The sequence below is a fragment of the Pipra filicauda genome, unplaced genomic scaffold (assembly GCF_003945595.2).
Source record: "Pipra filicauda isolate LSUMZ 115617 unplaced genomic scaffold, ASM394559v2 scaffold50_size3627746_pilon, whole genome shotgun sequence".
NCBI classification, from domain to species: Eukaryota; Metazoa; Chordata; class Aves; order Passeriformes; family Pipridae; genus Pipra; species Pipra filicauda.
This window is the reverse complement of record NW_024104654.1, coordinates 1,042,768-1,068,757: the sequence shown is the minus strand read 5'-3', so window position 1 is coordinate 1,068,757 and position 25,990 is coordinate 1,042,768. Positions and strand designations below refer to the sequence as shown.

Here is a 25,990-nt window from a genome sequence, read left to right as displayed (position 1 = left end):
CCCTTTTCCATTTCAGAGGGAGTGCTAATACTTAATTCTGAAGGTTTAGTTTCTGTTTGTTTATCAAATATATTAACCAATTTAAAACAAATGAGACATGAAAAGTATTTTCAAGTTAGATGTGTGTTTGAATGATTTGCTGTGTAGCATCTGTCTTGTGTGTTTTGTTATCTTCAAGTTTTTTTATATCAGGATTTTTTTTCCCATTTTGTGGAAATAATTGAGGAAGCTAATGAAGTGGAACATTCTATTCAACATCAAACTTCTCTCTTTTTAACTAGATCTCTACTAGAATCAAAATTAATCATCCAAGCCCTTTGTCAACTATCACACCATATATGAAACTTGTCACACCAGGGTCAGCAAAAACACCTTCACCTGCTACAGTTAGTGAAGACCATCTCAAAAACACCAGAAAGAGAAAAGCTATGGACCTTCTCAGTTGCATACCTGCCCCTCCACCACTGACACCAATATGTTCAGTAATTTCTCCATCTGTTAAAAAAGCATTCCAACCCCCACGAAGTTTGGGTTTACAGTGTAGCAAGTCATCAAAAGAGACAGATCAGAATATTGGTCGTGTCATGCCCTGTAGAAAATTGAGAGAAACTGTCCATCTTCCTGAGAATGACCTGGTTGCTGATGAAGAACTGGCAATGATTAATACACAAGCACTCATGAATAATTTACCAGAAGAAAGGAAGATGAATTACGTAAATGAAAACAGCACTTCAATAGCTACTAATTTATCTGATGATCTTTCATCCAGAAGTAGTTCCAGGTCTACTGAGAAAGCAAATAACTCATCAAAAAGCAGTTCTGAAGTAGCTGAGACTCTTCAGAAGGACCCAAAGGAACCTGTGGACTCGTTACCAGCCCGCAGAGTGCTACAAAGACAAAAATCCCGAAAATGCTACTAAACACCCATGTACAGTTTTGTATATATTTCAAATTCAAATTATTTTTACACTTTGTACATTAAATCTGGAATCTGTTTAATAAAGCTGTATATCAAAAACAGACTCATGAAATAACATTTCATCTGCAAAATAGTCTGAAGAAATTATACACTTCTCACAAATATGTATTGTACAATAACATCAGTATGGCTAAGGGTTTTATGACATTTTATAAGCCATTGTTTGGATTCTGACGTATTCTTAAATTACAGCAGGATCTTTGTTTCAGTCTAAAGCAATCAGTTTTGTTTCCCTCTGCAGCATTAGAGTAGTTGTTTGGCAATCAGAAGAACAGGACAAAATAGTTCTCTTCTTTTTACTGTACAGAACATTTTAATTCGGAAATGTCGCTCTGTGTAATTAGGGTCTGTTCTTGTACTTTCCTCCTCACTTTCCATATAGCACTAAAAAAGGTTTAGAGAACAGCTATGATTATTTGATTTACAGCAAAATGCCACACAAAGGTATTAGTGATAAATCTTTCGTCAGTTTTTCTGAGCTACTCCTTAAAGAAGCACTTGAGGCCACAACATCATGAAAGATAATCAGATCTTTCTTTGATTTTATCGCAAGATCTTTCTGCTGGGGATGAGATAGTGCTTGAATTCATTATTTTGTTCTCATTCATTTCAACAGGTTAAGCTCAGAACTGGAGTTTCTCCATTGGAGAGGGAAATAGTCCTGCTGGACCAGCTGCCACCTCCACATTTCAAATAGGTGCTTGTCAGGTTGCCCTTTGCCCTGCTGCTTCCCACCAGGCATGGTTCAAGGGAGGGAGGATGTTTCAGAACTGAGACCACCAGCTCCCACTCAGCAACCCTTCAGGGGTCCTGTGCTGTTCACTTGGCTCAAGTACAGGACTGGAGAACTATAATGGGCTGACACGAGCTCGCTGGTAGTTCTGTAAACTTCCATGGAATACTGCAGAGCCAGAGTCCCTGGGCCCCCAGTTCAGAATTGTTCGTAATGATGATGCTTAAAGCTTTAACGCATTTTGAGTAGAAAATGCAATTTATCTTGTGTATCTATTGTGTCCTGAAGACAGCTTGACTTTTGCATAGAGACAACATTATACCTCTCAGACTTCTCTGCTAAACTGCCAGATGAATCACAGTTATACCCATATTTCCTAATGTCAAATGGGAGCCGTCTTCATTTCCTCCTGCAAAGTACCTCACCACTGTCTGTTCTATAGGCACTGCTTAATAATCCACACCTATGTAAAAAAACTGACAAGTGGAGTTTTAAAAATGTTTCACAAGGCTTCTTGACAAGGCCATAATCATCAGAATATAACAGTATGGATAAAACCACAGCAGGATAGTTTCTTTTCCCACTCATCCATCAGTCAGTGGCTTCTCAGCATTCAGTGGCTGAAGAGGTTGATTTCTCCCCTTAGCAAAAACAGGTTTTTCCTCCTTTCTTAAGTCATTATGAGTTAGTTTGTGTATTTGACAGCCTTGTGTTTCAGCTGTACAGACCTACTCCTGTAGCCCAGTTCCTACTTAGATGGATTTTCCTGGTGGAAGAGGGATGAGAGGGAGTACAGTTTGTACTGGGGACAGCGCTCTTAGATTGGTCATGTAGAGCTGTGAGATCACAGAACAATGCCATTTAAAGATTTGTAAGAAATAAAAGTAATTTAGAAATGTAGAAGAAAAACACAGTTTAGAAAAAATTTAAAACTAGAGACTGTTATACCCTGATAATTAAAACACACCAAGGAATCACCTCTTCAGTTAAATGTCATGTTGTTTGTACGTGTCCTGTGAGGTCTTCTCCTTGAGAAGTCTGAAAGAGGATTGGAATGGGTATCCATGCCATAAGATGCATTTGGTCCGCTGTAGCTTCCCTCATCTCTGCTTGGTTTTTCAGAGTGAAGAACACTGTGGAAGGTAACATTGTGCTCGTATTGTTCTTTCATCCGTTGTATCTTTTCCCGAGGGACACGATGAATATTTCTTCTGTAGAGTCAAAATTAACAGAAAATACAAGTATTTAGCTGCCCATGTATTAGAAGTTATCTTCAGCTTGCTAAGGTGCCTGATAGGTTGTCCTAAATAGGACAATGGTTCTGATCTATTTCTAGCCTCTTTTTGACAAATTGTTGTTTACTTTTACCGACTTCTTAAGGATATTATTGTGACTGCTGAAAAATGTCACACCAGAACTTTTTTGGGCAGCCAGGACATAAGAAGTTGACAAATATTTTGAAATGAAAGAGTTATGTAGAAGACCTGTGTAGTATTTTATAGAGGATTGCTGGGTTTTAGCACTAACAGCTTGTTAGCCTCAGGGTGAGCTTTGGTACATCTGGAGAAATGCAGACAAGTGCTGTAACCAACATAGACACTGATTTATCAGCAAATACAGAGGTCAAAAAATGTTGTTGCTTTGAGCACAAGTAGTAAAAAAATCATACATGATGTGGCTCAGGCTCCAGGGCAGATTTGTAAATGACAGGTTTGAGAGGGAGGGGAACACAATGCTCAAACATGCAGGGATTTCTGGATAGAGTAGAAACAGTCACGGTCTCTCCACAACTTAGTGGGAATTGTTTTTGCAAAGACCACAAGGAATTTCTGTTTGTCTGTGAGTTTGCAAACCCTGAATATCTTTGGGCTTACCATTTAGCTCTATAAGGCACAGTTTGTGATCTAGAATGTATGTTTATCCTGCATCCATATTTTCAAAACCTTGTGTTGTGCAAATGCTGCACTGCTCAACATGTGTTTTTCCATAGTGGAATCAGGCTGACAGTAACACAGCAGGCTGCCAGCTGCACATCCCACTTGTGAAGTGGGCACAAGATCCTGCAGCAGCCAGAGTCCTGCACACATGCAGCCCATTCCTGGGCCAGTAACCAGCACAAACCCTATTGCTGATAAAGACACCATGTGGAAGCAACCTGCAGCTGTCCCTGAACCATTTACCACAGACCTTCTCCAAAACTGGGTGTATTTGAATTAGTTTTACGGTGCTGCTGTAAAAAGCTGATTTGTTTCAAATATTTAATAACACAAAATGCAAGTTATTGAATTACTCAGCCTGCAATGAATGATTAAATTCTGCCTCTGCAGTGATGCCCTACAAGTGGCTGGTGCTGGTGAAGCGAGAGCTGACACAGTTGACAGTTAAGGATGTTGCTGTTCTCAGCCCCGAGCCATCATCTGCCATGTCCTGCCTCACCCCAGAGCCATGAGTACTCCGGGCCACGGCCTTCTGCTGTTTGTCTCCGTCAGACACAGAAAGGAGCAGTGCTAACTTTTGACTAGAGTTCCTAGCTGGTACAAAACAAATACATCCATTGGAATGAAGCACCCATGCCTTGTTTTCTTGCAATAACAAGTAAGTTAGCATGTGTTTAGCTTCTGGGTTTGACAGACAGTTCACTGAGGTATACTTCAGATTGGATAAAGGCTAGGAAATTAGCCTACATGAATTTTTTTCATTGATATAACCATTAACGTTGCAGTCACTACTCAAACTAACATACTTAGAGACACATTTGGCTGCCTCTAAATCCTACCACACAGAGTTGATACATTCACTGTATCCCATGTGTGTGTGAGATCTTCACAAAGATCCTCTAGAACCTGGTTTCTTAGCCACACTCAACGTATCATCCCTGCACGCTATAGCAATATTTGTTATGGTTAAATTTTAAGAATAGAAGCCTGAAAATTGTCTCTAGTGCTTAGATATGGTTTTGTGCTCAAACATAAAGACTGCTGCTCAAAATACAGAATGAAAATTGGGGTTTCTGCCCCAAGAAGCTTGCAGCATAAAAAGGCCTTGTTGCTTTTACTACTGCCTGTCTCACTTCAGCATAGTCAGGCCTTTTCAGGGCTGAATTTACTACAGACCAGGTATTCGGTACCAGAAACTTTCCACAACAATCCTTCTGTTGTCATTTGCTAGGCTACATTTTAGGGTATGTGAAGAGGAAGAAGACTGTCCTTTATCAGGACACATCTACAAAATGAGAAGCTGTCTGCAATATCAAAGAGAAAAATATGTACCTTGTCAGTTCTTGAACATTGAACTTCCAGGGTGTATCTGGTTCTTGGAACGTAACTTCATATCTATTTTCACGTGCCTGAAGGACACAGAAGTTTTAGATGTGTGGCTGCCGAGCTCAGGAATTGCCAATCTTCCAGACCCCCTGAGATTTTACCAGGCTAAGAGATGTTATCTGTGATATGTACCAGAAGCCAGAAAGAGGACGATAACCGTGACTGCCATCACGGTGCCAGTCTGAGTCCCAGCTAGTTCATTGCCTTCTACATGAAGGGATTTGGGTTTCCCGGCAAAACTTGCCTCAGCCTTGCCCCCAGTTCCCATCCCCCATGGCAATAGCATCTTGGCACTTTATCTCTCTGAAGTCACTGATGGTTCAAGAGCTACAGGTTGACCATGCCAGTCTGGAGTTTCTGGAAGTGTGAGGTCAACATCTATCAGTCATGTTATTCCCAGCCATTGAGTCTACAGTAGTCCATTTTTTTCAAGGTAAAGGAACATATTTGTGTGTGTGTATATATATGTACATACACACACAAAAAAACCCATACATGTACATATATATGTTTTAAATACAGTTACTGATTACTTTTGAGTTGGACAAGGAGGCAGGGAAATCTATTGACCTTTTTACATCTTGCCCACCTCTGTCTGTGCCTTCTACTTGCTTCTTATTCACCCACAAGCATTCACAACTCCTGCTGGAGTTTTGAGGCTTTCCAGCACCCACTATTAATTCCTGCCTCTTTTGTGCTAAGCAATACTTAGACCCGAAATTCTTAACTGACAACACCATAACCCACAAAGAGAAGCACGAGTTTAATGTTAGCAGACAGGCCACACTATGCAACTGTACTAAAAATCTTGCCATCTCTGCCAGAACTACTGACAGGAGATATCAATGAATCTTTGAAGACTCTGTGTGGTGTATTTTTCACAACTTATGAACTAAAATTGTAAGTCATATCTTGGTATATTTGTCAACAAACAATTGACAGAACTGTTCAATTCATGTCACTACCAGGGAAGGGGATGACATCCTGATGACTAAGAATTAACAGGGGAGATTCAAAGGCTGTTAATCTTTTCAAGCCATTTTGCCTTCACTGAGTTATAGAGCTGACTAGCTAAAACAACTACACTGGCACCTCTGCCCCTATTCTGTCATAATATCCACAATATCCACTACAATTAGAGAAAAATGGGGAAAGTGAAGTAATTATTTTTAGCCATGTTAAGAACCATTTCAGTCAGATCACCTTGTAAATGTCATAGCTGAGCATATAAAAGCAATAAATCAGAGATTTCCCTACCATTATCACATACGGCTTCATTTCCCAAGCATGGATGTTGGTATTGTCAATAATAACCGGGCTTTTCCCATTCTTCATTGCTTTGCGTGCTGCAATGTAACACATTAAGTGTATCAAATAACAGACTGATCCAGGCCTTACTAACCACAAAGTGTCCTTTCTTGCCCACTGCTCACATACTTGTTTCCCCACCAGACTTGGGTTTGCAGCCACTGCCCAAACGGGAGCCAAGGTCAGTGCCCAGCTGGAGCTCTCCCAGAGGAGGTGGTGCAGCTGCTGGCTGTGCTGTGTATCAGCTGTGTTCTACAAAGCTCTTGTAGAACATATTTGGAACAGCTAAAAATTACTGTTGTTTGCAGAAGATACCTGTTATATCATCTCAAAGTATGTTTGTCATTGCCAAAATTTCCTTCACAACACAGCCACAAAAGCATGTTACATTGTTATCTCTGAAGTAGAGACCTGGGTTGTTTAATTCTCAAACTCATAACTCAGTTTCCGAGTTTTCCTCCTATCACTACCTCCCCACCCCGTAACACCCCCTTCCAGGTCAGGACAGACATCTAAGTAGTTCAAGTCATAAGGCTGAGGTGCCTACAGCTGCAGAGAGCAGCTGCTGATCTGTATGGCACCTGTTCTTACCAAGTTTCAGCAGTGCTTCCTAACAGTCACTGCTTTACTTTCTAAAATAACATCTATCAACCTCAGCAATTTTCATTTACGAATTTCTCTCTAGTAAGTCAGAAGAAATAAAATCAGAAGTGGTAAATGTATTTTTTCAACCAATACCCCGTGAACTGCAGTGTATGACATCACTTTGAGATATTTTATTTTGGGGGCTAAGTTTAAAGACAGCCTGCACAACCCCTGGATGAAGTTCAGTCACCTCTTTTTTGGTTCCACTTGTGTGCATCCTCTAGGAAGTCAGGCTCAAACATGTATACACCATTTTCAATGAAGAAGTCATCAGTACTGAGAACTACGGCACTGGGATAGTCACGTTTCAGTTGTCTGCAGAAAAAAAAAGATGAAAGAAGGATTAGTATATGGTAACACATGCCTTTAACAGAGACCATTAAATCAAGAGCCATTTGAATGCTCTGCAAATATGCACAGTGCTTCATTTGAAAAATTCCAGCTTGGAAGGATCTGAAAATACTGCAATCAGTAGATGGACACATAGGACGAAATAAATGGAGCTTAAAGGCATGGCCATGATTTCTTTAATTCAGCAAAGAAATCTACACTGGACTACCAACATCCAAGTCTTTAATGATATTAATATATTCAAATGATATTAATATATTCAGTCTTCCTTCTGAGTTACCTGAGAATTTTCTGAGTTGTCTGAGAATGTAGGATTGTAAAGACAAAAAAAAACCCCAACAACCCAAACCTGCTTATCCCATGGAAGTTGGTATCAAAAGACAATTTGACCATGGGAATTTTTCTACTAAGATTTCAGAAGATAAGGAGGAAGGATTTGTCATTTAGTTAAGATGGCCAAGAGTACCATCAGTTTGGGGGTTTTTTGGCTAGAAAGCAGATAGCACTTTTTTATTTTATTTATTTATTATTTGCAAACAAATACCTGAATGATAAGTCAATATTTTGTGTTATTTGTTGCAGTTTTATAGTTCTTGTACTTATCCCTGTTTCACTTAATCTTCCTCTTGTAGAATTGAGTAATTTTTATATCTTTTCAGCTTTTAAATGTGTTTTTATAAATGAATCTGAATTGCCAGATTGGCTATAGATCCATAAAACAGACCGCTGTGGTCAGTGGCACAGGGCAAACCCCCTTCCCTTCGCACTGATGTGTGTCCCACAGCGATGCTCCTGCAGACCTGGGATGCTGTAAACTGACCATCTGCCTCAAAGGCTGTGACTGGCTCTAGGAGGTGGAAGTTCTGGCTTGTGAGGTGGTTTAAACATGAAGCATTCCTCTGCCAGTCCTTAGAGAGCATAAAAAAATCTTAATATGAAATTGTATTCCCATTTTTCTAATTTGTTTGTGTCCATAGACAGAACTGTCTATTTTTTTTCAGTCACAGAAGTGCTGGGGGAGGAGGGAGTCTCTGCAAGAAGTCAGGGAGAGCCCATGGCATCATCTCTCTAATCTATGTCTCCCTAAGGCCCAAACTGTCTCAGGAAAAGAAAGGTCAACCAAGAAACCTTGTGGCTCTCAGACTTGAATGCTGCTGCCCTGCTATCTCACATCTCACATGGTCTCCAGTCCCTGTGACTCATTTCAGCTTCCCTAATAAAATGCTTTTCTTCCATCCCCACAAGCTGTAAAACAACTATTTCTCAATGTCTTATCTACATGAGCAACAGCAAGGGAAAAGGTGCCTTTAGGTTATCAGCAAAAAAACAGACACACAGACAGAAAAAGCTTAATTCTGTCATCTAGCTCTGTCCTAACCATTTACTTATCAGTTTTACCCTAATCTGCCTGCAAGCAGCAATTCTTCACTAGGATTGCTGAATACCTGAATAAAGGTCAGCTTCTGACTTTGCTCAGTCTCCACTGTAACTCCTATCATCTGCTGATTAATTGATATTATTTTGCTGTAACAACCCTCCCAGAGAATAGAGGCTCACTGCTGACTGACAGCCAGGACTGGGCCGTGCCCACTGTTAAGTGTCATTTCGCACCTACATGTTGTTATCTTCTAGCTCCAAAGACACACTTTAATCGCATAATTACTCTGGAAAAACAGATTTAAGAAAAGTCATGCTTCAAACTGTTAGCAAACAGTCAAATTATATTTGCTTTCATTTTAGTCCTAGGCAAAGAATTCTTACCATGAAAAGCCTGGCAACACCTAATGCTTATCTCGTGACTCCTGTGCTGAGAAACTGATATATTCAGCTCTCACTTCGATTCAGCACCTCACCTTTCTCACTGCTTTACCCATTGCAATTTCTTCTCTAAAAAAATGCTTGCTAAAATGCCTGTCATCTCTTTAGCTATTAATAGGCACATAAAATTGCACACATTTTGTAAAAGATCTCAAGACTATTTTTTTCTTGCTCAGTATTTCTTTTAAACATGTTCTCAAACAGTGCAAATTTTAAACTAATTTTCTTAGCACATACTTTACTGAATTTTCAACACATATATGCACACTCACATGAGAGTTTTGATATTAATGCTTAAGCAATCCAAACTGTATGTGATTATCTGTAAACTCAGTCTAACTACCCTGATACTGATAATAAAGTAAATAAAACTTGTGTGTCAAAGGAGGAAAAATATGGCACAAAATATCCTAAGAGCCATAAATTACTTTCATATTTGCTATATTTATACCAAACAAGCTCCTACTAACAGCAACATAAGAAAACATTAAGTGGGATAAAGGTGTTTTACCTTCTGCTTATTTTGCTGGTTTTAACTTTTAGCTTTCTAAAACAACCAGTCACTGAAGTTTACCACCATTTCTGTAATCCCCTCCCTATTGCCCATGAAGTTGACAAAAATCCTGTTTCTTCTGTCCCTTATAATTTCAAAAGGCACCCAACCCACACCTCTTTAATGTGTTTCTTAAGAAATAAGCCTTGTACAATCTTCACAGGACTGCAAGGTGGTTTAGAAGACAGGTTTGCATAATCACACCAGGCTCCTAATCACTGTATGCAATTAAAATGCCTGTATTTTAGAAAAATATACATTAGCTATGCAAAATGGGAGGGCTTGTGACCACTGTTATTAATGCATAAGTCTTGAACAGCCCCATGTAAAAAGAAATTACCCATTGCTGTCGGATCAGTAAGCATAAAGCATACTAAAGAGGAAAAGAAGAATGGAATCTCTTTGCAAGATCAAAGGATACATAGGAGCTATATTAGCATTTTATAAAGAAACCATTGAACTTGAAGCACTGTGTTGTGACAAGCAGCATCTGTCAAAGGTTCAGTATTAATTTGGGAAATGTAATTACACAGTGATTGCACAATCTCTCCATCTTGCTGTGGATACAGAATGTGGTACGCTCTATATCTTGCTAAAGAAAAGTTTGCTGCTGTTTCAGAAAATACAAAGGATAAGAAAGTAAGAAGAGCACGGGGGATGTTTCCTCTGCTTGCAACAAATCTCCTCAACCCCTTTCTACCCTTTCTGCACAGTGAAGCAGTACTGTGTCTCATTAGACTGGCTGATACAGTTGAGGAAAAAAAAAAACTTTCAGATGCTTCAGTTCTTCAGCTCTGACACAACAGTGGTAAACCTCATGATCTACAGCAGGGCCTGGGAATTCATAAAGACCTTGGAAATATGAAGCTGCAGAGGCAGAAGCTTCACTGCCTGCCCACACCAACCCCTCTGGCAGCCCAGGTAGCAACAACACTTCTAAACAACACAGTGCCTTGGCTGGTGTTGGTGGACGCTCATCTGCTGTCTCTCCCTGGCCACATTTACGATGGCTGCTGAGATCAAAAAAGGAGACTCTTTCTGTTGAAAATACAGCTTTGTTTCTGTTTGACCACAGTAGCATTGTAACAGCTGCCCCACTGAAGAGACAGGTGGGTTAAAGACGTCTCCTGTGTTATTCATCTGAAGATGTGTTCCCAGGATTTATAACATTTTTGAAGTCCCTTTTTTTCCCTAAAGAGCATCTTCAGTGCTTTCAAACAATTATTTCATATTCTAACTGTAACAATTTTATAATAATTATTTTATATATAATTTTATAATAATGTAAACAAAAATAATCATTGGAGATAAAAAAATTCCATAACTGCATTCCATAGGCTCTCATGCTTTTTCATCAGAAAATTTGAAAATAAATTTCTGATTTGAGCCTGGTAAGCAGATTGGAAGGAACATTATCAGAAGGCAGCAGGATGCTACGTCTGGCAGATCTCAGAGCCAGTATATTCTCATACACCTTCCAATGTCCTGGAGACCAGAACATATACATACTGACACCACATGCAACCACTTGCTCTGGTCACTCTTCCCAACACTTTATGTTGCATTCTGTGGCATTTAAAAGGTGTTTAAAAGCTTTTTGTTTCAGCAGAAAAGCAGAACTGTGAGATCTGGTGCACATGCTCAGCATTATCACCTGTCTACAGTGTTTGAACAATTTCTAGTGCCCAGAGGACTTTGCCCAGATGAGCCAGTCAGGTGCTGCTTGTAAAGCACAGACACGCCTTTGTCTCACCCACGGGGGCTCAAGCCATGGCTCCATTTTGTAAAGAAACAGGATGATATTATATTTGATCAACACATTCAGGAGACTCACCTGAAGTGGTTTTATACAAGGGGAAATGTTTGCAATAACAATGCTGTCTGGAAGCAGGAGTTGCAGAGCTGAAGTCCATGAACCCATCAGAGCTGCAGCTCTGCAAGGGGGTCAGGTGCTGGTCAGGGTTGGGTGCTGGTTACATGTCAGGCCAGGACTGGAGGTGCTGGGATGAACCAGGCAACGGCAGCAGGGAGAACTGGACAAGACATGGATTACGCCAAGCAGTGATGCCTCAGTGCCAGTACATTTTTTCCCTTCTGTTCTGGAAGATTGCTCCCTTTGTGGTTCATAAGGGAGTACAAGAACAACCTCATTTTGAGCTATAAATCAACAGCAGTGGCTGAAAAGTTACATGTTTGATCATGCCCAGCTTAATGCTTGAGTTAAACTGCTAGATAAAGGCTTACGTGTAAGTTGAGCAATGTATTGTAGAAGAGCTGGAAGTGCACCTACCATGCAATAAAGAGCTTGCTGGGGAAGCAGGTATGAGCTTGTATGCAGCTCATTTTACTTTTTGGAGGCATTTGGCATTTTTGGAAGCTATTCCTGCTACTGAACCTCAGTTAACTGTTTTCTCAGTAGTTGCCTCAGTTTGATCATAAAACCTGTATTGTGAAGTTGAGGACAATGTGTTCAGGAGGAGTGTGTCACACCTGCCTGATGGAGACTGCTGGAGATGTGACTCCAGCTGGTCCTTCTCCTGTGGGCTTCTGCTGGTGTGGTGAACAGTTACAGCGAGGTGGTTGGGGTCACCCAAAATACGTGGTTCAGGGAAGGATATTCTTAACAGTGAAGCAATTGGAAAGTTTTGGAGCTTGGTGGTGAGCAGACCAACTCCTCATTCTTCAATAATTGCAAGTGGATCCTTTTTTGTCTTTATTAGAAATGCAAAACCAGACCTGAACTGATCCATGCCAATGTCAGGCTGCTCTGAGCTGGGAGAACAACTGGGGTTGGGAAATAACTTTAATGAAGATGCTGTACCTAAATCTTACAAAGCTGTGTCCAAACTGAGCTCGGTGACACTGAAAAGTCAGGGAAACAAGTCATGGATCTGAGTTTGTTCCTTAAGATTTTGTGATGAACTGAAAAGGGGCCTTTCTCTTGGAGATATGACTGGGCTGTGATATCACCAGTGCACAGTTTGTGACTTCTGAGCACTGTAAAGATCTGCAGGTTGTAACTGAAATGCTGGCTGATATGAAGAATGAATGAATGAATGAAGGGAAGCGTGTATGAACACATCAGAAGAAACAACAGAGCAAAGGCTAAAACAGTGGTACACACTGACAGCCAAGAACATAATTAACAGCAAAAAATCTGGGAAAGGTGCTGCTTACACCTCCCCCCCAAGGCCAGCACTCAGCTGAGGCCCAGCACCAGGGACATGTTGCTGGAAGACTCATGCTCTGAGAGCAGGAGGATGGCCAGCGGGTCACATCAGCCCATACACGCCTGTCTCCTTCCTCTTGTTCCAGAAGTAGCACGGAGCCTGAAAAGACACCCAAAATGGGAAAACTAAAATAATGGGGAAAAATCCCCAACACCTAAGATTCATGAAGCACCAAGTAAGCTGAATGTGGAGGCAAAAAGATGGCAGCCGTAGAAGCTGATGGCTGCGAGATGGCACACCAGACCTGACCAAAACTCACCCTGTCACTACCAACTGAGAGCAATCCAGCAGAGGAAGCAAGGACGGGACAGGTGAAGGCCCTTGACCGCTCTGATTTTGGACAGACCACCTGTGCACATGCATCTTGGTGCCTGCAGGTATTTAGCTGTGATACTGTGAGTAAAATCTGAGAAAATAAATTTGAATCCATAAAATGAGTTTCTGGAGGGCTTTTGCAAGTAAACCACCACCTTCCTCCTCCAGTAGGATCTTACAATGAGCTTTGTTGCTGTCATTTTCTGCAAACATTGCCTTGCTTGGCACATTGCATTTATTAACACCACAGGCTACACAGTGTGGGAATAACAAAAGAAGTTTTTGGGCACAGTCCTTCCATATCTGGTCAGAGTTAATGGAGAGGTATTAAATGTTGCTCTAATGGCTGTCCTTCAATCAGTGTACTTCTGAACAGCTAAATGCAATGATACGATTAACAGGGGCTGGAAACAGAGTAAGATACTCAAACATTAATCTCTCAGGGAATTAAAACAATACTTACACCTGATTTTGTAATTCTGTCATTAATAATTAACCTTGTGTTTTGACCTAAAAAATACAAGTGGGTCAGTTACCTGTGCTGCCTGAGAATATGGCCCCAAACCATTACGTTCTTACTTTGCTATGAGAAGACCCAACCCCTCTGAAGGAGCAGGCCTGCACTTACACAGCCTCTTACAGGAAAGACGTGCATTTTGGGTGTGAGTAAAACACAGCATTTGGCCGTTTATAAAATAACTTCACTTGCCAAAGTGCAGTGAGGCAGAAGGCCCAATGTGACAGGGAAGTACTGCACTGAGAAGAGGAAATTGTAGATGAACACAGTATATCACTCAGCTTCATGCTGCCACCTCTCACAGCAGAGCCCTTCCTGTGGCAGCCCATGATCCCAGCATGAGTTCCTCACCCCAGCAGAGTAAGAAGACAGTGCATGTTCCTCTTTTGATAGAGAGTGGGTGGCACTGGGAGCTGTGTGATACCAGACTGTGAGATTTTGTGATACGATACTACAGCTACACTGTGTCATGCTGACTGCAGTGCTGTCTCCCAGTACTCCACACTGGGTTCTTCCACCTATTTTTAATCAGTCTTTGAACTGTCAGAGAGTGGACTGGTCTCCTCTGCCCATTTCACACAGCTGCCCTACAGCTCTGATCAGGAGTGCAGGACATCACAAAAACAGAAGTCAGAGTTGTCAATTTTCAGTCAGAGAGGGGGAATGCTTTACTGTGTTTGTGATTAACCGAGAAAAAGCGCCCAAACCAAACCAAAAAACCCTACAACAACAAAAAAAAATACCAAAGAAAAAAGCCCCACCACCAATCTGACGCTTTTTAGAAAAGAAACAACAACCACCACCTTGGTCGGAGTGTTCAGTCCAACTTCCTAGAAGCTTCCCTGCAGTACGCTCGCTGGGAACAGCAGCACCCACGGTCCCACGGGCAGGACACCCAGACCAGCCACAGGTACCAGGAGCAGCGCAGCCTGGAGCGGGCCTGGAGCCGGGATGCGGAGGGTTTCGAGCGGCTTGCCACCAGTCAAGGCTCCCGCTTTCCCCCGAGCCCCCAAACCAGCCCCGGTGCCCTGCGGGGTCTGCAGCGAGCGTGCCCCGCTCTCCGCCGCGGCGCGGGGTCCGGGCGGGCACACGGCTCCCGAAGCACTGCCCGGCTCGGCCCCTGCGGCTGCTCCGCTCCTGCCCCCGCAGCCGCACCCGATACCCTGCGGTGGGGCCGGGCGGCGGCCGGAGCCAGGGCGGGGGACACTCTTACCTGGCCAGGGTGCTCTTCCCGGCGCCCGGCAGCCCCCGCAGCAGCACCAGCCTCCCGCCGCCGCGGCCCCGCTGGGGCCCCAGGCTGAGCCCCCCGAGGGCGCGGAGCAGCCGCTCGTCCATCGCCGCGGCCCCGGGCCCGGGCCCGGCGGGGAGCGGGGTCGGGGCCGGCCCAGGACGGGGGGCCCGTGGCAGCCGCTCCCCATCCCGGCCCCCGCCCCGGCCCCGGCCCCGGCGCCGCGTCCCACGGCCCCCGCGGGCGGGCGGGAACCCACGTCCCTCCATGGCCCGGGCGCCCGAGCCTTGCCCCGTGAAATCGAAAGCTGCCTTAAGGAGAGAGAGACAGGCGAGGACGGGCATCTGCGGCTCGTACCGGCGAACTCTCAGCTGCGGCACTCGCTTTCGACCCGGAACTTTAGCCCAAAGATACCATCTTTGATTAATTAAAATCAGGATTAATCTCCATATTCTCAAAGGCAGGAGAACACAAGCCAGCGCCGAAAGTGTTCAATCCCATGTGCTGCCTGTACGTACTGCGAACTACAGGGCAGGCATGAGAGGGAATCATCGAGGGGATGTAGCTAAACAACCACCCTGCACCGCACGGATGACCCTGTGCATCACGCTCAGTACACCACCCAATTTTTTTTTTCAAACATATTATCACATGAGAAAGTAAAGTAAGTTTAACAAGATTTATTTCCTCTGAAGAAAACCTGATCTGCATTAATTCGATCACCACAGAAGCAAAAGAAATTATAGTTTCTAGTAAGCCCAAAAATAGTTTGTGTGGTACCACACTCTCCCTCTTAGAACTACACATGGCGTCAATCCCAGCTTGGTTAGAAGCCAGCCTCAGCTATGCCACAGGGACACACTGCCACCAAACCTCAAGGCTGAAGCCTTAGGTTCTGATGTTTGCCAATAGTGCTAAGGAGAGGGTTCACATACAGGGAGAAAGCTTAGCTCCTGGGCACATGGCACACCAACGCTAATTGAAGCTGAAGCAAGTGGGGAAAAAAGTGGCAGGAAAAAAGATACATAAAATTTGAAATTCATAGATACTGTGGAGGGGAGAGTTAAAGTAAACTTAAATTGACAACAACCTCCTAGAGGCATAACATGATTTGTGCATGATTTTGCGAGATTTTGAAAACTGTTTTTAGTTTAAGCCTTCTGTAAGGTCATTATCCAGTAAGAGAAAATAAAGGCATTCAGATTTCTGTCTCAGTAAACGGAAGCAGGAATACAGGATTAATCCTTGAGTGACATTTTCTTGAAATCAAACTAACTTTTCTGCTGCCACTGGTACCTCAGCTAAGTCTGAAGCTGCAGTTAGCACTGACATGAATTACCTTCCACCTCCCCATTACATTTTGTATAATGTTCTGCTGGTAGGAGAGCAGTACATTCCCAGCCAAGGAAAACACACACATGTACTTGGCAAATGTATTAAGACAGTGTGGCCAGTAAATTTCACCAATGGTACAACATTAATTTAGAAATGCATACATTGTTGACTGCTCACATGTAGATGCAGTATATAGGTAGAAAGTGGGGACACATTGGCAATTTAGGCTGCAGTGGAGCTTCAGCATGAGTGCAGTCAGGTCCTGGATCATCAACTGGTGCATAATGAAACAGGTGCAGGGAAAGGTGAGGAAGAGGAGTTGAATGAACAAATGGATAAATATTCTGGATCTGCAAGCTGCGGAGGTGAGAAATATTTCTGATAAGTAGACACAACCTAAGTTTCCTTGCTTCTCTTCTTCTCATTAATCTTTTGTCACACTTTTCACCGTTAAGTGAGGTGACAGTTGTCTTTTATGTCTCTCCTTCTCCCTACAAAGAAATGTCCAGCCTTATGGATGCCTCATAATTGACAGAGGTTACTCTTTATAATTAATTATAATTTAGCTCACTCTACATATGTAAATATTTCTAATTCCTCTAACAGAAACATCAAATCACTAGTTACTAGTGCTAGTTATACATCTTCTCAGTCTAACACAACCCATATACAACCTTCCTCCAGTGTATTTGAATCAGGTCTATAGTGAAATTTTCTTATTTCTGTAGTCCCAAATGAGTCTAGCTGAAGGGAAGCATAAAGGGAAGCATAAAGCCTCATTTCAGGAGAAAAGAAGGTAAGTTGCATACCCCTGGATGAATGATTAGGAGTGACTGATGAAGATTTATTTCACTTGAGGTTGTAAAGGGACTAGGATGTAATTATGACTGACAGGGTGAAAGGCAGAAGCAGGCACATGTAACAGGCACCTTTCCCTGCAGGCAAGCATCACTGTGTGGCAACATCTTGGATTCCCACACAAGTAAATTAAATACCAGAGCTTGAAGCTCGCCCCTCCATGGCAACAAATGCTTCTGGTCTCCACTCTCAAACTGTTTGTACCGCACTTGAGGTTATACAGAGAAAGTATAAATCCCAAATGGCTTCAGAAAGTGACATTTTGCCATACCCAAAGTCATCTCAATTTTGATCATTATTACATAGACAGAAAGGTTGATACTGGGGGCCTGTGGGAGAGAAGACAGACAAAGAAAAAAAAATCTACAGTGGTTTCTTTCTTCCAGGTTATCCCTCCCATTTAAAATCCTTAGTGGCCAACTGAAGTCCTTCCATGGTGGAATCAAAGTGAGAAGTTTCTGAAATAAAAAGAGAACAGGTTCTGCTGAAATACCACAACAACACAGGCTGCAACAAGACTTTTAACAGCTGAGACCTGAGAAAGAAAATCCAGACTGAGAAGAGTTCACCTGTCCGACATTTTTTAAAGTCTCTCATACTCAGTTGTTGGTTATTTCTTTAAAAAGTTAAAAAGAACGGAGAGGAAGAAGATAATAGAAAGCAAAGGGAAAATAAAGAAATGTAGAGAGAATGGAAAAGGAAGAGAAGAATTTGGATGTCAAAACTAGAGGCAATAAGGACCTAACAATCTCAAGGCTAAAAAACAGGGAGAAGAGTAACACAGTGGATTTTTTTTTCTCTATACTTCACAAACCCTATATAATGAACAGTTGTTCAACCAAAACTAATATTGTACAGCTACATCTGTTAATTGTTTTGTTACAATATGAATTGTTTACCCTGTTACGTTCACTCAGGACCTCACAGACCTCCAAGTTACAGAGTTCATATGAGGCACCCACACAACCCAATCCAATGGCTGGTCTTTTCTGAGAGCTCCAGAAACACTGCTGTGGGCAGCTCTTATTCCCCCTAGGTAATTATACTCTCTGCTTAAGTCATTTTTGGCCCAGGTTTTCTGATAAGCACTGAAAAAAGTAGGTGAGGTTTTCTGCTCATAATTCTGTCCACTTTTTCATGCTTCATTTTGTTTACTATTAGTGGTTAAATGTCAAAGGACAGAGAAATTTCTTTTTTTAATTATTATCACGGTATCAAAGTACCAACTAAAAGAGGTTTGGCCATGGGATGATATTTTCTGTGGCAATACTGGAAGACTGCTTTAGTTTGCTTTGTATCTTCTAGATTAATTTCTTCATGCTAGACAAAAGACAGTCCTGCCTGACCCAGCTATATGTTCCTATTCCTTTGCCTTAGTCCTGCTATCTCATGGACTCTAGATGAGCTCCACGGTCTAGACAAAAAACTTTTTGGACATCTTCATGCATTGGATTATGGAGTTGAACTGCTTCACTCTGACTGCAGAAGCATTGCATGCAGCAATGGGAAGTGCTGGGAATAGCACAGCCAGAGAAAGGAGGAGTGATAACGCACAGCACCAAGAGATTTGTCTCATCAAAGCCACACCCTACCAGGCTGTTGTGGAAGAAGTCTTCCTGCAGGGAGTTCCTGAACACTACTCTTTCAAAAAGAAACATGCCAGCTTTTACTTTGCAGTGGTCTTGCAGATAAATGCTTACACTGACATCAGGTTCTGTCTTCTTGTGCTACATTTGTATTGTGTTTGGCACCTGTGAGTCCTTGCCTAAGAAAAACTTACAGGCACCAAAATAATGCTGTTTTCAATGATCTCAACATTTTTTAAACTGGGAACTCTTGCTTAATCTGCGGAACAAATACTGATGTGCTGCCAATGCTTCAATAAGGAACTCTCACAACAGCTTGAGATTAACCCTGTTTTTTCACAGAGGAACACCACCACTGTTCACTCTCCCATTGGAATGAAAACACTCTTACACAACATGAGTACAGAAGAACAATCATCTGGCTAACAGTTTAAGTTGCACTTGGCCAGTAATGCTCAGTTTACTTTCCAATCTGAAGGGACTGAATGATCATATTAGCTCTCCATTTATTTCCTATGTTTTTAAAAGTTTTCAGTAGAAATGTCTCAGTTTTCTTAGCTTTTTTTTCCCCCTGGCATTTGATGAAATCAAATCCATTTCAACATTTACAGTTGTCCACTTCAGCAGTTTTACAGTCACTCTGGGACATAATTCTTGGCGAGACTGCTTTAATCAAGAGAGCAGAGGAGAATTCCCTCGTGGTGAGGAAAGACAACTTATCCCTCAAAACCAGGGGCACCATCAATGAGAAAAACTCACCTGCCTTTTACAGTACCTACTCATGTAGACTTCAGAGGACCGCTGGAATACCCACGTGGGGTCTGGTTAGGGGTCTGTGTTACCCTCTATCCTGTGCCTGACTGTGAGCATGATCTGACTGAAAAACCTAAGACATGCTTCTTCCTTTTCATATACTTTTCTTAATTTTTTTAACATCCTACATTTGTAGGATTAAAAATCTTAAAAGCAGCCTTTCATCTGAAGGTTTGGTTGCATGGTACGTGGTCCCTGGTATCAGAGCTGACTGACACCCAAACAGGGTGCCCTGCACGTCCTCTCCTTGTATCTGTAGCAGCACAGCCTCGTCTGCTCCCTTGCCACAGCTTTGGCACTGAATTGGGCTTTACAGCTTATCTAAACTTGTCAGTCCAGCAGAAAACTACCCATTTGTTTCCTGCAGGGTTAGCAAGCTAAATTATAGCCTTCATGTCAGCCAGGAAGTGTTGGAGCTGATTTCTGAAGCAGGGCTGGCAGGAAGGGCACTTCACATCTTTGGCAGCAGCAAGCCATTCATGATCTGAGAAGGCAGATCACAGCTCCAGAGCAGCCTAAACCCATCTGACCTCTGCTGTCTCATCCTCTCCCTCCAACTGCCTTCAGGACTTTCCCTGACTCATTTCAGTTGTTGAACTAAACCAAACCAAAGCAAACACCCCCAAAACCTGACTAACTTCCCTCCTCCTCCCAACACAAAACTCCAACTGAACCACCCCCCCAGCATTGATTTCCATGACTGAGCCCTGCAGAGAATGTGCAAGACCTTTTTATAAACCAAACACTGACTGAGAGTCTTCTTTCGCGGTAAAATTTGCATTGCTTTGATTCTACATTCCTAGAACTAACATAAGCCAATGCAGTAGAGCATTAGACTGCAACACCACGTAACAATCTGGGGTTTAATGACAGCAGACAGTGGCTGGGTCACACAAGCACAGGGCTGTGGGTCACTTCTGCTGCACTCACAACAAGCAGGAGAGGAAGACAAACAATTTTGGAAGTAGCACAGCAAACAGACAAAAGGGGTAAATTTAATGGAAAAAGATAGAGGTTTCGATAATGAGGCAAGATACTCTGCTAGTGTCTGTCTTTCCTTTCTTGTAGCACACAAAGGCAAAAAAAATAAATTCACGTTTATCACAATTCTCTCCTGGGAAGATAACAGAGCTCTTCATGTCTGTTTCTTTAACATATGAACATTTCAATCAATAACCTGAACATGTCTGGATAGTAGCTTAGGATACAAACGCCACCAACAGTTAGTCAGTACCATAAGCCAAAATCTTGCCTTTAGTGCAATATTATAAATAAGTGACTTCTAAAAATATATAGCAGGCATAGGGCTAAGTATTTGGTTAGAATTTTTTTTAATTTGGTTAACAAATATTGTAGTATTTGATTATGTAAGAGGACAATATCATGACCAGAAGTTCTTGATGTTATTAGTGATCCATCCTGACAGAACCATGTGAGATCAGTGCTGTCTGTACTAAGTGGTTCACAGAGATTCACCTCATCTTCCTATGTCAGTAGATGGTACAGGGTAATCAGCAAATGGCCTGCAATGTCATTTTTGTAATCAATGATATAAAAATGCACATAATCAAATGAAACTCCATTCAAGAGGTTTCAGTTCCAACCCAAACTATTCAACTACTTCCTCTCTAACACGAACCTCTACCGTGAAAATTAAAAAACCTGCTAAAACATCAACTTTTGCTTTTATAGCTGTCCTAACACGGTGCACATCCACCTCTTCGACTACTCCAGCCATCAACTCATGCTCAGGTCAGGCACAGGGTGAAAAAGACCCCCAACCAGACCCCACAAGGATGATATTTCAATGGTCCTGTGATGTCTGGACAGGAATAATTTAAATTTCAGAATCTGTAATCTTTTTTTCTGGCTCAGTTTGCTCATGTTTACAAGTTATTCTATTTCTGTGTACCTCAGTTTCCTAGTTTAAAAGCTACGGATTAATCCATTTTCCATTTTGGAAAGAACAACTGATGGCAAATGACACAGAAGTTAAGCTAGCATTTTCCAGATGGAACCCAAAGTCCTTCCTTCTTATCACAGTCTACCCAGAATATATCACATAAACAAGGTGGAGAAACTTTGCCAGGTTACCAAAGGGTTCAAAAATTCACAAGATGAGCAAGAACATGATAGCATACTTTCTAATAATCAGTAGCACACTTTGTCACACCAAATTAAAACATTAATGAAAAATTAACACTTCAATATATTGGAGTCTTATTGCGATGTCCTGCTGCTGATTCTCTACTAAAAAGGAGAGCTGTCACTTTTTCATAACTTGGTGAAATACAGTTTTATTACTCATAAGTGCTCTTGATAATTAGACCTTTAACGAAGGCAGCGTTGCTCTCCATGCTAAAGAGACGAGGAAAATAGGACTGTGATGACTCATAAAGGATTACACAGTAACTGAACTGGGAATGAAGTCCAGCTCTTAGGCATCCTACCACACTGCTTTTACTTTACCAGGCAGGTTTTAGATTTCAGAGGAAAAAAAAAATCATATGCCTTTAATAACCAAATACTGCCTTTTCATTTCCCCATTCAGGCTTAAAAAAAACCAAACCCAGAACAACCCTCAACCTTAATTGAATTGAAAAACAAGTAATTTGGGGGATACTAATTGCACCTTAAAAGATATAACAAACAATGTTCTTTAGATGTTTTGTCAAATATAAAAAAAAAAGAATGAAACACATTCACAAATGTGACTGATTACCTGCTCATGCAGAATTTAAGATAGTCAGTCATGACTGATGAAATGCAGCATCCAGACAGCCAGTGCTGGTGCAGGTCATGATGTTATCTTCTATCATCCCTTGAAACAGCTCCATGCCTGGAAGTGTTTCAGAAGAATCTTGATTCTCTTGGTGATTTTTAGTTAGATCTTCAAGACTAATCATATCATCTGAAAAATAAAGAAATTACAAACTTCAGCCAAAATTATCTTATGTAGTCTGTCATCTCTGTTGTGTCAGGATAGAGTATTTCTAGAATAAGCTTTTATTTCAACAGAATACTCTTGATTCCTCCTCCTAAATATGAAATCTTTCATATTTGTCTCTCATGGAGGGTGGGGGGGGAGCAGGGAGTGAGAGAGAGCACTCATGTTTGTGTGTCTATTCCCAATAGAATCTTATGCTTCCTCTCCAAAAGCTTCCTTTTTTTCTAAAATTCTCTCCTGTTTTAGACAGCAAATTCTAGCAGCTTTCAGGGAGCTACTATTATGTATTTTTAAACTCATATTATGAAACTTCTGTAATTGTACTACACTAACACGGAAATAATAGAAAACGACAACCAGCAACCTTATTCCATAACCTCCACACTGCAGGAATTCATGCATGCAGAAGTCCAGAGCTTCACATGAACCCTGATACTTCTTACTGCTCAAGGGTGTGACCTCAGGTACTGTTGACAGCAGCTGAACATGATCCAGCAGTGTGCCCAGGTGGCCAAGAAGGCCAATGGTATCCTGGCCTGTATCAGTAGAGGTGTGGCCAGCAGGACCAGGGCAGTGATTGTATCCCTGTACTGGGCACTGGTGAGGCTGCACCTCAAAGTTTTGGGCTTGTCACTACAAGAACAACATTGAGGTGCTGGAACATGTCCAGAAGATAATCAAACTTTCAGGGAAGTAAAGTCTAAAGAAAGACTTCCTCGTGCTAAACGTTCTTCTGATCTGGAATGGGTAAACTTGAGCTAAGTATTGGATTCATTCCATGTGGGAAACTTTAAAAGGCAAGGAATTACAGCACTTGCATCAGGAAACACAAAGTGACAATTCACAGCAACCATAGCTCTGTCATATCATGTACACATCAACACTAGCACAAATTCATTTATCACATCCTGGTGCTTTTACACAAACAGGAGTGTTATCAATTATTTGTCATGAAAAGCCCTTCAACAAGAAGAATTTTACACAGTTTTTGTATCACAGAATACACTTACCAGTCAAGCTGTTTCCATTCTGCAATCCATTTGCTTTCTCTTTTTCCTAAAATAGATAACAATAGTCCAGCAAAAAGAAGAAAGTATGTGACAAGAGATTTTGTTATTTGGGGAAACAACAAAGTCCATGCTCTTTTTTTATAATCACTAGTTCATTGCATTTACAGGATTTTCCTAATTGCCACTACCAGAAAAATAAAAGCAAACCTTTACAAAGCAACAGCCATGATGAGGGGAAAAAAAGTAATTTGCAGGTTAACACTTTGTAATTGGACAAAGAGAATTAACTTGCTGACAGCCACTCAGAATGACTTCTCTGCTGCAGCTCTAGCAGAGGTAGTGGAGGATGAGATATGCTCAGATGAGGAGAGAAAACATCTGGATGATGGTAGGTTGTACTTAATGAACACAGGCCAGGTCAAGACACAGGTATCAAAGAAATTTTTTTTCCATTTTGAACTACTTTGAAGCTGATCTTTCAAAACCTGAATCCTACCACAGCCTTGAGCTGGTTCTAGAAATATTCAGAGGAGTACATAAATCATCCACCTCCTCATTGTGGATATAAAGCAAATTTACTGACAAATAACTGAGTAATTCCTCTTTGCACCTGAAATATTGGAAAGTCTTCCAAAATCCCCTAAAATTCGTACCTCCACAGAGGTCTTCCACAGTAAATAGATCATCTTTGAAACTTTCCAGTCAAGAGGAACTATAAAATCATCTGGCAACAAGGATTCTGCAGAAGAAAATATTTTTTGCAGTTGAGTGTTCAGATCTCTCCACACCCAAAATATATACTGAATTACAATTTTTGCACACATTATATGTATACCTTTTTTTAAAAAAGCAGATACTTCAATGAGCGAGCAGCAAAGTCAGAATTTAGGATTTCTAGATTCTAAGGCCAGTGCAGAGGAGAGGGAAGAGGGGGAAGGAGATTTGGGTTTGGTTTCTTTATTTAGAGAAATGCTTTCCTACCATACTTTCATTTCCCCCACATACTCCTCCAAAACTAGAAAACAAGAAAACCAGAAAGCTTTCAGATGATAAATTAAACAAAATGCAACTCAAGTAAAAACCTTTAAATTTTAAAATGTTTAATTATAGTAATTTGTGCAATATCATTAAAGAAATTACTTTCTAAAACGTTTTAATTCTAACACCGTTAAAGAAGCTGAAAAGAGAGTCTTCATAGGAAAACTGTCTAAAATATATTCTACACTTACATGAGAATCACACAAGAAAGTCAATCAACTAAATGTTCATTTATAAATAACTAAAGACATTTATTTACCAAAATTTTCCCCAACAAAATAATTTCAATAAAAATTGACTGCAATTGCCAGTGTTGTAGAACACTACAGTTCAAATGTGTGCATGAAGAAATAGTAACCTGTCAATATATAATATGCCACTGAAAAGCACAAGAATTTTTGAAATTGTAGGATAATGATAATCAAAGGAGAACATGGCCAGCCTTCTGCAGACAGTGCATGCAGTTCTGATGGAAAAACTCCAGCAGAGAGCAGTCATAAGCTGGCAGAGCTTCAGAGAGATAGCAAGGTGGGTTGATATTTCTTAAAGGTTATTTCCAAAGGAAGCTCATCTAAATGCCAGATTTTCACCTGTTACTGACTCAGAGAAGAATAACATTTGGTTCACTAACCTACTGATTGTTTCTGAATGCCTGGTTTTGCCTTTTTTTCCCCCCTAGAAGATACCTGTTTTCAAGCCACGGCCAGCTCTCTCTAAGATTATGAAATCTAATCACGGATATGAAGATTCACCAAGTTTGGAGAAGAAAAATGTTTTATACGTAACAGTCAAGGATATCAGCAGTACTTCCTTGCTCTGTTTCAGCTCTGTATGTCAAGTTCTTTGGTGTGTGGTGACAGATTTAAGTGAATCAGCACTGCAGGTCCTTTGGGGACCAAGCCAAATAATACTTCCCATGGTTTGCATCACTCTTCTGGCAGGTGGTATTGCCATCAACGTTTACAATAAAAACAAAGAATGCTGAGGTTAGTTTGGCCAGACAAACAGACACAGGTGCTTCCCAGTTGTCACATGAAAATACATGCTTAACTTTAAATTCTACTGAAACAAACAGATGTAAAGGTCTATGTGCTGAAAAGCTGGTCTGTGTTTTTTAATCCTATTTTTTGGCTAAATGAAAGCTACAGTTTGTCCACTAAATTTGGACCCAAAAATTTGAAGGGTCCAAATGCACAGGGAACATGGCTCTTTCAGCAGGTGCATACACAGCACTGTATCCCAGGGTGATTCCCAATAAAACATGGTTTTGTTGCTGGTTACAGCTTTGTAGGGTTACCTTAGCCTGCAGTACATTTGGAAATGATGGTTGCCACACACAGCTCCTTTGAGGACTGATTGTCTTTTACTTTCCAACTTAAAATGACTAAACTGAAAATACAAAA

At 41.3% G+C, this 25,990-nt stretch overlaps 3 protein-coding genes across 10 annotated transcripts in view; 1 reads left to right on the top strand and 2 right to left on the bottom strand.

Annotated features, from left to right (window-relative positions):
* Window positions 1-1,022, top strand: part of BRCA2 (BRCA2 DNA repair associated) — a 37,786-nt gene extending 36,764 nt beyond the window's left edge. For all 3 annotated transcript variants that reach the window (XM_027728940.2, XM_027728939.2, XM_027728943.2), the window contains exon 27: window positions 282-1,022. In XM_027728940.2, coding sequence (XP_027584741.2) covers window positions 282-920 — 639 coding nt within the window. In that variant the 3' untranslated portion in view covers window positions 921-1,022. The remainder of the gene's footprint in view (window positions 1-281) is intronic.
* Window positions 930-15,258, bottom strand: N4BP2L1 (NEDD4 binding protein 2 like 1). Its single transcript, XM_027728953.2, has 5 exons — window positions 14,986-15,258; window positions 7,179-7,303; window positions 6,293-6,381; window positions 4,982-5,058; window positions 930-2,923 (listed from the first exon to the last, which is right to left on the bottom strand). The coding sequence occupies exons 1-5, from the start codon at window positions 15,105-15,107 to the stop codon at window positions 2,695-2,697; spliced, it is 642 nt and encodes a 213-aa protein (XP_027584754.1). The 5' UTR covers window positions 15,108-15,258; the 3' UTR covers window positions 930-2,694.
* Window positions 15,259-15,665: 407 nt separating this feature from the next.
* Window positions 15,666-25,990, bottom strand: part of N4BP2L2 (NEDD4 binding protein 2 like 2) — a 46,260-nt gene continuing 35,935 nt past the window's right edge. For 4 of the 6 annotated variants that reach the window (XM_027728945.2, XM_039386841.1, XM_039386842.1 and 1 more), the window contains 4 exons: window positions 24,203-24,288; window positions 23,550-23,595; window positions 22,315-22,503; window positions 15,666-17,651 (listed from right to left, as the gene is read on the bottom strand). In XM_027728945.2, the coding sequence (XP_027584746.2) occupies window positions 22,343-22,503; window positions 23,550-23,595; window positions 24,203-24,288 (293 nt within the window). In that variant the 3' untranslated portion in view covers window positions 15,666-17,651; window positions 22,315-22,342. Of the gene's footprint in view, window positions 17,652-22,314; window positions 22,504-23,549; window positions 23,596-24,202; window positions 24,289-24,318; window positions 25,977-25,990 lie in introns of those variants that run through there. The other 2 variants (XM_039386844.1, XM_039386845.1) reach the window with 2 other exon arrangements.